Consider the following 15,700-nt stretch of genomic DNA (forward strand, 5'->3'; position numbering starts at 1 on the left):
ATTTGACCAAATGTCCAGTTTTTATATGACTCTCTCTTGAGTTTCAGGCTGGTTAAGCCAGAGTGGTCTCTTACCATACTTTTTATCTTTTCTATCCACTGGGATTGTTTGCTCTTGTGCTCTTAATATGTCCCTTTAAAAAACTGGCAACTCTCCTGAACTCTTTTTTACCTTTTAGAGACTTATCTTTTAGGATCCTTTTACCTTTCAGGACCAATTCTTTGAGTTTGCTAAAGTCTGCCTTCTTGAAGTCCATAGTTTTTATTCTGCTGTTTTCCCTCCTATGATTCCTTAGAATCATGAACTCTGTCATTTCTTGATCACTTTCACCCAAGCTGTCTTCCATCTTCAAATTTTGAACCAGTTCCTCCCTAACTATCCGAATCAAATCGAGAACAGCCTCTCTCCTAGTCACTTTTTCTACCTTCTGTAATAAAAAGATATCGCCAGTTAATTCCAAGAAGTTGTTTGATCTGTGCTCTGCTTTATTATTTTCCCAACAGATGTCTCGGTAGTTGAAGTCTCCCAGCACCACCAAGTCCTGTGCTTTGGATGATTTTGTTAGTTGTTCAAAAAAAGCCTCATCCACCTCTTTTTACTGGTTAGGTGGTCTATAGTGTACCTCTATTATGACATCACCTTTGCTTTTTTACCCCTTTTATGCTTACCCAGAGACTTTCAACAAGTCTACCTTCCACCTTCTATCTTGACCTCAGTTCAAGTGTATACATCTTTGATGAAAGGAAACACCTCCCTTTTTTCCCTACCCGTCCTTCCTGAACAATCTGTATGCTTCTGTACCAATATTCTAGTCACATGAATTATCCCACCAACTCTTTATGATGCCAGTTATGTAGTAATTGTGATAATTCACTAGTGTTTCTAGTTCTTCCTGTTTGTTCCCATACTTCTTGCCTTAGGATACAGACATCTAAGATGTTTGTTAGATTTTCCCTCTCTATTCCCTCTTGTACCTCCTTGGATTGGCCCTGCAGATCATGAAGGGAACCTGCTTGCTGGGCCTGTTGGGGAAACAGATGATCCTCCTTTGAGTGATGCTCCCTATGAGTATTTTGTACTGGGTACACATGCACACCTGGTGCTCAAGTCCAGAAATCTTTTAGTAAGCAGCATCTGGTGGTTCTCCTCATGCTACAAACTGAGAGTATAAAGGGCAGTGTGGACAAATGCCTCTCCAGTTCCTTCTTACCACTGCATGCCCTGAGTCGGAATCCTCCATGTCCTCTTTGATCTTCTTTTTCTTTGAATTTATGAATTCAATGTGTAAATAATTTTTAATAGTTTTAGTAATTTAGTGTTTTTAGTAGTGGGGAAAGAGATGATGACCCTTTTAATTGGTGATTGGAGCACCCTGCCAAGAACATTTCCTACAGGGAAATGACCATTTATCGCTCTGATGATTCCTTTGCTTCTGTCTCCTATAGACAGTGCTTTGTCCCCCTTCACTGCTGCAGTTAGTTGGGTGAAAGGCACCCCTGGCTCTGTTTCACAACTGGTTCTTCTCATAGGTACTTATCTCTGGGAGAACATGACCGAAAGCGCTTGGAGGAAGACGAAGACCGCCTGCTGGCTACATTACTGCACAACATGCTTGTCTACATGCTTATGATGAAGGTGATACTCTGCTCCTTCCCTTTTCTAGGCACAAGACATTCTATTTGTGGTGTTGTATGGCCAGGTACAACTGTATGCGAAGGTGGGGCCATTTTCAGAGCAGTCACAAGAATTAAGCTGCGCACACTCCTGGCTGGTATTAATGAGAATCAGGGGGCTAGATTGCTATATTACATCAAGAATTTATCCTTTGTATTCATGCCTTAAATGGCCCTTTGTGTGACCCATGTTCACTTTAGCCACAGTGACATAGTGTGTAATTTGCACAAGGTGTCCTGCTTACCATTTCTAACTTCTTCTTTACTAAATGCTGTTGAATAGCAGTAACACCATTTAGTGACATTGTCTTCCACCCTCACCCCTCTAAATGTGGAAGAAAAAATTGTATTCCCTTTCCCTGTGGTTTCTCTTTACTTGTCCTATTCATCAGCACCTATTCATTTGTCCTATTCATCAGTTTCTGAAGAGAACTTATCTGTTTAAACAATAGCTTACTCTATTTCTTTGTCTGGAGAAACTGTTGGCTGACAGTAGAGCAAACAGTGAGTAAGGAGATCAGTTCTTCCATCCCCTTCTGCAGTGAACACCAAGATGTCTGGATATTTTGTCCGTGATTAGGGAAAGGTAAATAACCTGGTCCTCTACTTGCTTCCTAGGTGAGCAAGAATGACATTAAGAAGAAGGTGCGTCGTTTGATGGGGAAATCGCACATTGGATTGGTGCAGAGCCAGCAAATAAATGAGTTACTAGACAAAGTGGCTAACCTAGTGAGTAAAGAAAAAATTCATGACACCATATCCCTGCCCTTTCCTGGGAATAGAGACAATAGAGGAACTAGTCCCCAGTTCACTCCAGGGCCTCTGGAGCTCTTGAGTAGCCAGGATATTGGCTTGCTTGACTTAAAATACTTTTAATTAAAATGCAAACTTACCTTCTGAGAAAATAAAACTTATCTGACAAGTCTGTTATAAATATACTGTAGATATTTTATATATAGTGAGTCTGCAGGAATTACTAAATATGCTAAATGTATATCTAAGGTTATATGGTGGTGTGATTTCAGGAATAGTATGCAATTACATAATTAAAAACTGTACCATAAGAATGCATACACACAAGGAATACATGGTCAGCATTAAAAAGAAAAGGAGTACTTTTGGCACCTTAGAGACAAGCAAATTTATTAGAGCATGATAAATTTCGTGAGCTACAGCACTGGCTACAGCATTGGCTTTCTCATTCCTGACTTGTGTGCATCCGATGAAGTGAGCTGTAGCTTTCGTGGGTGAATACCCACTTCTTCTTTCATATTCACCCACAAAAGCTTATGCTCCAATACGTCTGTTAGTCTATAAGGTGCCACAGGACTCTTTGCCGCTTTTACAGTCAAATTAGTTTCCCCCCTCCCAGTCAGTTTCTCCTACATCTCAAAACAAACATACTCTCTCCCTTCCCACATCAAAAAACAAAACACACCCCCAAAATAATCCAAAAAAATCTGTTGCTCCCTCAGGCTACCTGGCCTCTCATCTCTATCATCCTTTTGCAGGCTTCTTCATGCTTGCTGCTCCCCCCCGTGTTTCCACACTTAGGCCCTTCCCTAATATCCTCCTTACCCCCTCCACTCTTCCCACAGCCCAATTCCTGCTTCCTCTTTTTCCCTCCCCATACAGTCTCCCCACTTCTACTGCCGCTTCCACTCCCATTTAGCAGTCCTGTTATGACTGCTGCCTCCTCCCACATCTCTCAACCTCCTTCTTCCTTTGGCCAAACTTTTTAATTTGAGTTAACTTAGGCCTGATCTACACTTTAAAAATGAGATTGACCTAGCTATGACCATTAACGCCGACCCTGAGTACCGAATTCTTCTGTTGACCTAGCTACTGCCTCTCGGAGAAATGCATTAACTATTGGATGGAAAAACTCCTTCTGTCAATGTAGGAAGCATCTATACTTCAGCCCCACAGTGGCACAGTTGCAGTGCCATAACTTTGTTGCTGTAGTGTGGCATGCCCTAGCTCAAGTTAAAATCCTAGAGAAGATGAGGCAGGTTGTAGTTTTCATCTGAGTTAGTAGGTTAAGTTAAAGAATGCAAAGTAAACTCAAGTTATAACTTGTTGCCCCTAACTCGAGTTCCATCCATGCATAAAACTTGAGTATTTGAGTGACAGTAGTTCTTTTAACTGAAGCTGGCTGGCCCATCAGAGTTTATGCTAATGTTCAAGTTAGCACAACTTGTCAGCTCCTAACATGACCACTGTAGGTGGACATAGTGCTGCTAGTCCTCCAGTACCTTCCCACAATTCCTCTGTGTACCCAGAAAAGACAAGGGAAGTTTTTCAACAATTCATTGGGAAAGAATTCACAAGCAGTTCAACTTACTGCAGTGGAAAGAACCACGGGATGTGCCCCCAGAAGTCTTAGCACCACACGAGAGAGTATAGTACTAGTGTGAACATAGCAGGACGAGTATTAATTTGCAGGGTGGCAGTTCTTGCTTAAGCTACCCTATCTTGAGAAGTGATCACCTGACTTAAGAACACACCTTTTATCCTGGTTAAGACACAGCAGATGTAACCTACTAGATATAAAATCACAGAAATTAGGGGTGGTAGTTTATTAATTACAAATCTTCCTTTTCTATAGGGCGGCCGAGAGCTGTCTGTCCGGCCCAGTGGCAGCAGACACATCAAGAAGCAGACATTTGTAGTACATGCCGGGACAGATACAACAGGAGACATCTTCTTCATGGAGGTAGGGACAAGAATAAATAATAGAACCGCTAATAATGCTAGATGTATGATGTGAGGATTCCTAGCTAAGACTCTTTATACCCTCAGGTGTGTGATGATTGCATTGTGCTGAGAAGTAACATTGGAACGGTGTACGAACGTTGGTGGTATGAGAAACTCATCAACATGACATACTGTCCTAAAACGAAAGTGCTGTGTCTCTGGAGGAGGAATGGCCAGGAGACACAGCTGAATAAGTTCTACACCAAGAAGGTATATCTGTCATTTCACCCTTTAGTTCATAAAGGAAGGGAGAGGGCAATGAATCCTCAGTAATGATTACTGAATTGCAATATCTGTTTAGCAGAACTGATGTTTGACGTAGGTATCACCTGTTCATGTGAAGGTTATTCCAGGAAGGTTATTCCACTTTTTTTTTTTGTATTGGGGACTGCAGACAAAAATCTAATACCTAGTTTAATTTTGCTCAGTTGGGGAGGTCTCCTCTTCGTTAAATCTTGAAATTGCTTGTAGACTTGAAGAAAATATTTTCAGTACTTTGGTAGATCGTGGATTGGCAGGCCTAAGTATAGAAAGCTAAATGAAAGCATTGCCACTCTGGGTTTGCCATAAGATGCAGAGAAAAGAAGAGGGAACCAGTGAAGAGTCTTCATGGACCCAAATGTTTGGATTTGCTGATTCTATGGATTTGCATTTGCCACTAGTTTCAAAGCCTTTATCTTCTCCTTGTGCTTGCTTTGCAGGTAAAAATAAATGAATTCAACCTGCTTGGAAAAAAATGAATAGCTCACAGACATTGAACTCCAAGGGAGCTAAAGATTTGTAACTACTGTAGCATCATATTATGTGCATAATTCTTTACTAAGCAATTAAAGACAGGCCCCTGGCCCCAAAATCTTACTCTCTACATGAAACAAGATCGGGAGGTGATAACACAGGAAGGGCATGGGGCAGAGAGGACCACAATGACAATTTCCTAATACAGTAACTTGGGAAGCTAACTTACGTATCTTGAGGCTCATGTATTTCTTAAAATCATGGTATCCGATTGTAGATGATAGGCTTCCTAGAAGTAATGCCTAAGAAGGGACTTAGAAGAGGAGAGTCAGGAGGTGTGGCAGTAGTGAAATCACTGTAAACCATGACAGGAAAAGCTATATGGTTACGAACAAGTATTTTTGAGAGTAGTGATTGCTAGAAGCTGGGGGAGGAGAAAAGAATGGGTTTACTCTGAGGCCCAGCCTGCACTAGGAAACTGACCTGTTGCTGATACTGATTGTCAGTAAGTGGTACCCCCTGGAATGGGTATTGAAAATGGTTTAACTGCTAGTATAGATTTTTTTTTTTTTTTAACCATCATTATTTTACTGTTCTAAAGTGCAATTTTCAGTTGGGTTCCACTGTGCTTTCTTTAACAGGCAATGACAACTGTCAGCAAAAGGTCAATTCCTTACTATGAACTTGGGCTCAGTGGGCTTAAAGTGGGTTAGTTGTAAATGGAAGTTGTGACCTCACACAGGCCTCTGATTTCAGAATTGTAAAATGCACCTTTTTTGTCTGAAATTTTAGAGAAGGCTCAGTCTTGCAGTGTAATAAAATAATAATGAAAGTTTGCTTTAATTGAGGTGATCAGTAGTAGCTGTGTTTAATATTTTAAAATGTAGAGGAAAGAAAGTACAATGGTGTGTGTGGGGAAATAAATTTCAAAGATGGAGGAGATTGGAGAAAATAGAGAGGGAATGAGGAAGGAACTTTTAGGGGGAGGGTCTGTGTAAATCCTCCCCATAACTCAAGAGGCCAGATCGCACTGTGTCCCTATGGGTGAGGGTCAAGATCCCATAGGTGAAGATGTACCACCTTTGGATTTCAAGAAAAGCAGTACATGAGTTCATGGAAAGAGCACAAACATTTAGGGTTTAGTAACACACAGTCATTTTGGGACTGTTTTGTCTGTTATGCTTGTATTTTATCTATGGATTTAGAGTAAGGGGAATGCAGAGAGGGGAAGGAACTAGGGAGGTAGGTGGGAATTAATACAGGAAATAGATATGAAAGTTTACAATCAGAAACCAAACTATAGTCAGGCACACAATCGTGAATGCAACATAATTAGAAACAAGTGAGACATTAGCAATACAAGGGTTCATGCCATTAAACAGCTAAAGAATCACAATTTCAAGTTTTTCAATAAGCTAAATAGTTATCAATTGTTCTTCCTTTTAAAGTGACATCTTTGAATGTCAAGGGGTTAAGTAATGTCATTAAAAAGAAGAACAAGCCCTAGTGGAATTAAAAAAACAAAAAAACCCACTCAGATTATTCTACTTCAACTTTCCATTTTCAGGAGGGGCACATTACGGGCGTGAAACGTAATTTATCCAGTGGACATTTTTTCTTCAGCAAAAGAAAAGAGCAGTGGGTATATTTGCTAAATGTGTCAAATTAAAGTTCATTTTAAGATAAGGAGGGATGATTTATATGGTTGAAGGGCACAATTGCTGGGTTATTAATAGCAGTAGGCTCAGTGTATTTTCCCAAACAAAAGCAAAAACTTTTTAAAGTCTTCTTTAAAACACTGTGAAACTTTGGAGAAGGGGAAATTATACTTGGAGGATAATTCAGTTGCACACCAACTAGTTACTGATTTGATAAAGACAAGGGGGATAGGGAAGCAGATGCAGCATTAACTTCTCTGTGCCAACAGTTCAGCCTCTCAGATTGCTGGAGAGAATTTCACTCAGGGGAAAGAGATGACACGTTTTATTCACACCTTCATTAGTTATATTCTAGAATAGATGTAATATTAATCTCTAAATCTTTAATGAAGCAGCCAAGATCTGCAGAAATTGGCATTATTACATGGTGAAATCATGCACCAGTGGAAGTAATATTTGATAGCCGAGAGAAGTGCCTAAGATTACTTTTTTGGAAAATGAACTGCTTGCTTCTCCAAGACAAAGATCAGTTTGCATTAATTAAAGAGGACATTGTAAAATACTTTCAAATAAATGATACAGATAATACAAAAAGAGGCAGCCTCTGGGAAGCAGGTAAAGCACTCTTTAGGGGTCAATTGAAAAGCAGAGACACTCAATTGAAAAAGAAAGACCTCAAGAAAAAATAGAGCTAGAAGAGGAGATAAAAAGGTTACAAGACATTCATAAAAACACAAGTCAAAAATTTATATCAACAATTAACTAATTTTAGGGGGAAATTGGATATGGTGATGACAGATGCCACTGCAAAAGCACTGAGGTATAAAAGGAGATGTTTTATGAGAGGGGAAATAAGTGATACACTGTTTTTGAATACCTTTAGGCTTTTGAGCCAATAGTTTATTATTCCACCAATTAAGAACAGCCAGCAAGATAGTTATATACACTGCTTATTATAAAAATCTCCATGCCTCAGATACTCCAAGCTCTGAAATTATTCAAAAATATTTGGAAGTAGCAGGCTTGCCAAAGATAAACAAAATTGATAAGGAACTTTAGATAAATAACAGAAGACGACATCCTAGAGGCAATAGCAAGTATGAAAAGTGGTAAATCTCCAGGACCTCATGGTCTTCCAGCTGAAGTGTACAAGGTATTTAAGGAGGTATTAGTGGATCCTCTGAGAGGTATCTTCAATGCTGTTCTGTTAGGGGAGGAACTTCCATAACCTATGAAAGAAGCTACTGTGGTTGTTCTTCTCCCTAAAGGTGAAAAAGACCTTAGCACAGGAGCAGCGGCACAGGAGCCGGAAAACGGGGGAGTCTGGGGAGGAGTATATGTGATGAGTATTTTTAGTTTTTGGGTTGTTTTTCCCCCTTTTCTGACAAGAGCTTTGTTGGGAAGGCTATGACAGCTACTGAGGCAGCAGTGGTAATGATCCAAAGAATGGGAAAGACCAGATGACTGGTTGTTGAAGCTGTGGGATGTACATTCTTTTGGAGAGGGTACCTGAAAGGTGCTTTGTTTGTATGAAGTGCTGCCTAATAGATCTGATAGAAGAAAAGGTCTGAGGTTTGGAGATGCAGCTAGAAACTATGGCTGAGTTTCAAAGAGGAATTGAGCAAATGATGGAGGGAAGAAGAGAGGAGGTTGAAGGAAAACCTCAAGATTTACAGATGCAAGCTGGACCAGAGAACTGTGAGGGTAGATTGTTGGATGAAGGAAGTGGAAGCGGAAGCATGTGACTGAGAACAAGGGAGAGGAACAGATCAGCTAGCGATGGAGAAATAAAACTGAGGAACAAGTTTGCTGAGTTGGAAAATGATGGGGAGAGTCAGGCAGTAATAGAAGATGGGAGAGCAAGGAAGAAAAGAGCAGCTAGAAGAAGGGAAGAGATAATGGACATAGCCCTAGTTTGGATCCCCAGAAGGATAGAGGATGACTTGCAGAAAATTGCAAGTGAGAACAGAAGACAAGAAGACTCGTAGCCAGAAAGAAGAGAAGAGGTAAGGCTGGAGACTCGCACCAACACCAAGAAAAGGCAGGTCTGCGTGGTTGGGGACGATCTACTGAGAAGAACACACAGACCTGTCACCAGAGCTAATCCAGAGAACAGAATGGTGTACTGTCTGCTGGGAACTAAAATATAGTGTGTGGGCCTGAGCTGAAGAGGATCTTAATGGGAGAAGGAAAGAATCCATTGATTTTCCTTCGCGTGGGAACTAATGCTGCTGTTAGATTCTCACTGGGACATATCAAGGAAGATTACACCAGGCTGGGGAAGACACTTAGAGAAATGTGATCAAGTGATCTTCAGTGGGATTTTTCCTGTCCCTACAGGAGAAGTGCAAAGACGAGACAAAATTATGATGATCAACAAATGGCTCAGGCAGTGGTGCTACAAGGAGGGCTTTGACAGCCCTGGGAGGCATTAATGCACAGAGGATGTTCTCATGGGATGGCCTCCACCTGAATAGGAGGGAAATAGACTTCTGGGATGGAGGCTGGCACAACTGATTAAAAGAACTTTAAACTAGGAAGTCAAGGGAGATGGTTGGGTGCAACTCATGTAATCTCCATTTCTGATTATAACATTGGGCAGGAGGAAAATCAAGTAAAAGCGGATACAGCAATGGAGAAAGGAACAACAGAGGGAAGGAGAATGGACATTAAGATAGTCCCAGTACCACTGATATTAACAGTTAGGTAGGCAATACTGGCAGTAAAATGACTGTACCTAATCAGGCGAGGAATCTGAGTAAAGCCAAGCAGAAACAACTAATATGTTGTACACCAGTGCAAGGAGCCTGGTGGTAAAATGGAGGAACTAGAGCTACTGGGGCAGGAAGTGAAACCAGGTATTATTATAGGGATAACAGATACATGGTGGACTAGTCGTCATGACTGGAGTACAGGTATTGAAGGGTATGTGCTTTTCAGGAAAACAGAAATAAGGGGAAAGATAGTGGAGTAGCAGTATATATTAATGAAGGGGTTAACTAAAGAAATTAGATGTGATGGAATGAATAACATGGCATCTGTTTTGGATCAAAATTACTTTTGGGGAGGAAAGGTAATAAAGGCTCCACTGCGATAGTGCTTGGGGTCTGCTGCAGACCTCCAGGATCTGATTTGATTGTGGATAGAAACCTCTTTAATATTTTTAATGAAATCAGCATTACAGGGAGTTGTGTGATTATGGGAGACTTTAATTTCCTAGATATATTGGAAGACAAGTGCTACTAATAATGGTAGGGTCAAGAGTATTCCTGGGTATGATAGCCAACAGATTTTTTCACCAAATAGTCACTGAACCAACAAGAGGTGATGCCATTTTAGATTTAGATGGATAAATAGCAAGAACCTCACAGAGGAACTGGTAGTAAAGGACAACCTTGGCTCAGGCGATCATGAGCTAATTCAGTATAAGCTAAATGGAAGCATAAACAAAAATAGGTGTGCAACTAGGGTCCTTAATTTCAAAAGGGTAAACTTTAAAAAAAATTAAGGGAATTAGAGAAGTAGACTGGACTGAAGAACTCAATCTGAATGTGGAAGAGGCTTGGAATTACTTTGTCAAAGTTGCGGAGACTATTGGAAGCCTGCATCCCAAAGAAATGCAAAATATTCATTGTGAAAGGTTGCAGGCCAAACTGGATGAACAAGCATTTCAAACTGAGAAAGGAGAACGCCTACAAGGAATGGAAGAACAGACTAATCAACAAGGAAGGCTACTGCTTGGTGATCAGAAAGTGTAGGGGAAAAGTGAGAACTGTCAAAAGTCAAGCAGAGTGGGACCTTGCAAAGGAAATTAAAACTAATAGTAAAAGTTCTTTATCCATATAAATGAACACAAGGAAAGAGGAAGTGGGACCGCAAAGCACTGAGGTTGGGATAGTGATTAAAGATTATCTAGGTATGGTCCAAAAGCTAAATAAATACTTTGTCTCCATGTTTAACAAGAGTAATGAAGATCTCAGGGACAGTGGCTAATAGGAACAAGGATATGGAAGAAGGAATTACCACATCTGAGGTGAAAACCAAACTTGAACTGCTTAATGGGACCAAATCAGGGGGCCTGGATAATCTCAATCCAAGAATATTAAAGAAATTGGCACATGAAATTGCAAGCTCAGTGCTAAGGATTTTTAATAAATCCATAAGTTCAGTGACTGGAGAATTGAAGGGTAGGCAAATATAGTACCTATATTTAAGAAAGGAAAAAAGTGATCCAGGAAACGTTAGTTTGACCTCAATTGTTGCAAGGTCTTAGTACAAATTTTGAAAGACAGAGTAGTTAAGGACATAGAGGTAAATGGTAATTGAATACAGCGTGGTTTTTGCAAAAGGTAGATAGCGCCAGATCAGCCTGATCTTTTTCTTTGAGAAGATAACTGATTTTCTCAACAAAGGAAATGCAGTAGATCTAATCTACCTGGATTTCAGTAAACCATTTGATACAGTTCCACATGGCAAATTATTAATTAAATTGGAGAAGATGGGGATTAATAAAAGAATTAAACAGTGGATAAGGAACTGGTTAAAGGGGAGACTTCAGCAAGTCATGCTGAACAGTGAACTGTTGGGCAGGATAGAGGTTACTAGTGGAGTTCCTCAAGGATTGGTCTTGGGACCAATGTTATGGAACACTAATGACCTTGGCACAAAAAGTACGAGTGTACTAATAAAATCTGCAGACAACACAAAGTTGGGAGGTATTGCCAATACAGAGTAGGACCAGAATGTCACATAAGATTTGGATGACATTGAACAATGAGCAATAGAAATGGGATGAAGTTTAATAGTGCAAAGTGCCTTTAGGGACTAATGGCAAGAATTTTTGCTATAAGTTGGGAATGTATCAGTTGGTAGTGACAGAGGAGGAGAAAGACCTGGGTGTATTGGTTGATTACAGAATGACTATAAGATGCCAATGTGATGCAGCTCTGAAAAAGGCTAATGCAATCCTAGGATGCATCAGGCAAGGAATTTCCAGTGGAGTTAGAGGAAGTCTTCTACAAAGCACTGGTCAGATCTCATCTGGAATACTGTGTGCAATTCTGGAACAGATGCAGAGAAGGGCTACTAGGAGGATCAGAGGAATGGAGAACCTACCTTATGAGACAGGTTTCAGAGTGGTAGCTGTATCAGCAAAAACAACAAGGAGCCTGTGTGGCACCTTAGAGACTAACAAATTTATTTGGGCATAAGCTTTCGTGGGCTAGAACCCACTTCATCAGATGCATGGAGTGGAAAATACAGGAGCAGGTATAAATACGTGAAAAGATGTGAGTTGCTTTACCAAGTGTGAGGTCAGTCTAATGAGACAAATCAATTAACAGCAGGATAGCAAGGGAGGAAAAGTAACTTTTGAAGTGGTAATGAGAGTGGCCGATTTCAGACAGTTGACAAGAAGGTGTGAGTAACAGTAGGGGGAAATTAGGTTTAGGTCTTGTAATGACCCAACCACTCCGTCTTTATTCAGGCCTAATCTGATGGTGTCCAGTTTGCAAATTAATTCCAGTTCTGCAGTTTCACGTTGGAGTCTGTTTTTGAAGTTTTTGTTGTTGAAGAATTTCCACTTTTAGGTCTGTTATTTAGTGACCAGGGAGACTGAAGTCTTCTCCTACTGGTTTTTTAATGTTATGATTCCTGATGTCAGATTTGTGTCCATTTATTCTCTTGTATAGAGACTGTCCGATTGGGACAATGTACATGGCAGAGGGGCATGGTGGCACATGATGGCATATATCAGGGGTCTCAAACACACGGCCCACGGGGTTATTTCCTGCTGCCTGCCAACCTCCCCTCCCCGCTCTCTCCCCCCCCCCCCGCTCAGAGTTATTTCCTGCAGGCCTCCAAGCTCCCCCTCCCCCCAGCATGCCATGCCTGCGCTCTTCTGCCTACCTCCAGGTGCTTAGCACTTTCCAGGAGGGAGGAGCAGGGAGCCACGTGCTCAGGGGAGGAGGCGGGGCAGGGGTGGGGATTTGGGGAAGGGATTGGAATAGAGGCAGGGAGGGGGCAGAGTTGGGGTGAGGACTTTGGGGAGGGGGTGGGAAGAGGTGGGGCAGGGGTGGGGCCTCATGGAAGGGGTGGAGTGGGGGTGGGGCCGGGGGCAGCGGGGGTGGGCGGGTGTCAGATGATATGTGCCAGCAATGCCCCTCTGCCGTGTACATTCGCCAAATCGGACAGTCTCTACACAAAAGAATAAATGGACACAGATCTGACATCAGGAATCATAATATTCAAAAACCAGTAGTAGAAGACTTCAGTCTCCCTGGTCACTCAGTAACAGACCTAAAAGTGGCAATTCTTCAACAAAAAAACTTCAAAAACAGACTCCAACGTGAAACTGCAGAACTGGAATTAATTTGCAAACTCGACACCATCAGATTAGGCCTGAATAAAGACAGAGTGGTTGGGTCATTACAAAACCTAAACCTAATTTCTCCCTACTGTTACTCACACCTTCTTGTCAACTGTCTGTAATGGGCACTCTCTTACCACTTCAAAAGTTATTTTTCCTCCCTTGGTATCCTGCTGTTAATTGATTTGTCTCATTAGACTGACCTCACACTTGGTAAAGCAACTCACGTCTTTTCATGTATGTATACCTGCTCCTGTATTTTCCACTCCATGCATCTGATGAAGTGGGTTCTAGCCCACGTAAGTTTATGCCCAAATAAATTTGTTAGTCTCTAAGGTGCCACAAGGATGTCTCGTTGTTTTTATCTTCTGAGAGGCGACTTAGGCTAAACAAGCCAAGCTCCTTAACAAAATGAAGGTTGAGGGAGATGTGGTTGCTCTCTATAAATACAACTGGGGGAAAGATGAGTAATTTAAGTTAAGGGTCAATGTTGACACGAACAAATGGATATAAACTGGCCATCAATAAGTTTAGGTTTGAAATTAGATGAAGGTTTCTAGTTCTGGAACAGCATTCCCAGGGGAGTAGTGGGGGCAAAAAACCTTACATGTTTCAAGACTGAAATTGATAAGTTTATGGAGGGGATAGTATGATTAGGCTGCCTACAACACTATGATACATGGCCTGTCCACGATTACTATTAGCAAATATCTCCAGTGGCCGGAGACAGGACACTAGATGAGGAGGGCTCTGAGTTACTACAGAGAATTCTTTCCCAGGTGTCTAGCTGGTGGGTCTTACCCATATGCTCTGGAAAGAATTTTCCCCAGGCCAGATTGGCAGAGACCTTGGTGGAGCTTTGCCTTTCTCTGCAGCATGGAGCACAGGTCACTTGCTGGTTTAACGTAGAGTAAATGGTGTATTCTGTGGACCTGGTTAGACAAATTACCCCAAAGGAATGGGGTTTGATCTGGACAAGAGGACCAGCAATCTGCTTGTAGCAGAATAAAAGAAAATTTCTTTAAGATATTGTTTCAGTGGTAACTCACAGTTGAGAGAGAGAAAATGGGGATAAATGTTGCAGAAATTGTGGGTAGAGGGGAGATTATGGAGGACATGTCCAGTCATTAGAAACTATTGGGATGCAGTCTGTAATCAAATATCACAAACTGTTGGATATTTATTACCAAATGATCCTTTGGTAATCCTCCAAGGACTTCCTCGTGGAAATGATTGTATGAGAGAAAAGGACTTGATCTTTTTGTAGAGACTTAGTCATAGGCTTTAAGGCCAGAAGGAACCACCAGATCATCTGATCTCCTGTATATCATGGGCCACCAACACCACCCAACATCCACACGTTAAACCCCACAGTCAGTGCTGTTGAGCTGCTCTGTGATGCGGTATTGCTAGGGTATGGTGTGAAAACACGTTATCTAACTCTTCTCTTACAGTGTCGGGAATTGTACTACTGTGTAAAAGACAGTATGGAGCGAGCAGCAGCAAGACAGCAAAGTATTAAACCAGGTAAGAGCTGTGGCCTCCAGGCATGGGTGGACAGGATTTGGCAGGTACTGTATGATCAATCAACCAACCTCTTCAATGCAGTTTAGTTGTAGCCATGTCAGTCCCAGGACATTAGAGGGACAAGGTGGGTCAGGTAATATCTTTATTGGACCAGCAGAAGATTTTACCTCCCCCACCTTGTCTCTCCAACCTCTGTAATGATGGTTTGTATGAATGTAGTGCTTTTTATTCAATGATCTCAAAGTTCTGTTTTCTCCTCTACCTATGCATATATGGCAGGTTGTGGTGGAGGAGATGATGATGGTTATTTATTATTGGCTGGTGTAGCCCTCACCAAAAATCATGCATTTCTAAAATCAGTCACCCCTTCAGGGGTCTGATTTACCAATACAGTGATAATTCCAAAATAATACTACATGATATGAAACCTCACTCTAGCTCTTTCCTTAGATTCGGTTGGTCCTACCTTTCCTTCCGTCAGGACCTATCTGTTACATGCCCTGGCTCTCTGGAAGGGTTACTCCCACCTCCATTATATTCAGGGTGAAGTCTAATGAACCCCACTTGTCCCAGTGAATCAGCAGTGATTAACCCTGTAGCTCCCTGCAGAGTTCTAACCCTTAGAGCTTGTGTGCATGGGAAAGTTATACCAGTGTAACCTAAGGTGTGAATTTAAATCAATTTAGAGTTTACCAGTCTAACCCATTGTTTGGACACTCTTAGTCCCATATAAGAGGGGCTTTTTCTGTTTAGTTTGTCACTTTGCAAGGGATTAAAGTAAACCAAAAAACCTCACTATTTTATACTGGAATAACTGTGTCCACATGGGCATTTAAACCAATATAACTATACCTGTACAACTGTTGAAACATTCTTGTGTGAACAAGTACTAACAGAATGGGGAAAAGGAAGATCCTGCCACAGTTGCAGCTGGAAAACTAGCAAGCCTCTTTTAAAGTGTGTATGTGGCCAGAAATGTGATT

General features: G+C 41.3%; 1 protein-coding gene across 31 annotated transcripts in view; it reads left to right on the plus strand.

Annotated features, from left to right (window-relative positions):
- MADD (MAP kinase activating death domain) overlaps positions 1-15,700 on the plus strand; it is a 123,694-nt gene that overhangs the window by 87,145 nt on the left and 20,849 nt on the right. For 30 of the 31 annotated variants that reach the window (XM_073348277.2, XM_073348284.2, XM_073348281.2 and 27 more), the window contains 5 exons: positions 1,530-1,635; positions 2,292-2,402; positions 4,282-4,389; positions 4,476-4,640; positions 14,645-14,717. In XM_073348277.2, the coding sequence (XP_073204378.1) occupies positions 1,530-1,635; positions 2,292-2,402; positions 4,282-4,389; positions 4,476-4,640; positions 14,645-14,717 (563 nt within the window). Of the gene's footprint in view, positions 1-1,529; positions 1,636-2,291; positions 2,403-4,281; positions 4,390-4,475; positions 4,641-14,644; positions 14,718-15,700 lie in introns of those variants that run through there. The other variant, XM_073348306.2, reaches the window with a different exon arrangement.

Source organism: Lepidochelys kempii, chromosome 6 (assembly GCF_965140285.1).
Source record: "Lepidochelys kempii isolate rLepKem1 chromosome 6, rLepKem1.hap1, whole genome shotgun sequence".
Taxonomy (NCBI): Eukaryota; Metazoa; Chordata; order Testudines; family Cheloniidae; genus Lepidochelys; species Lepidochelys kempii.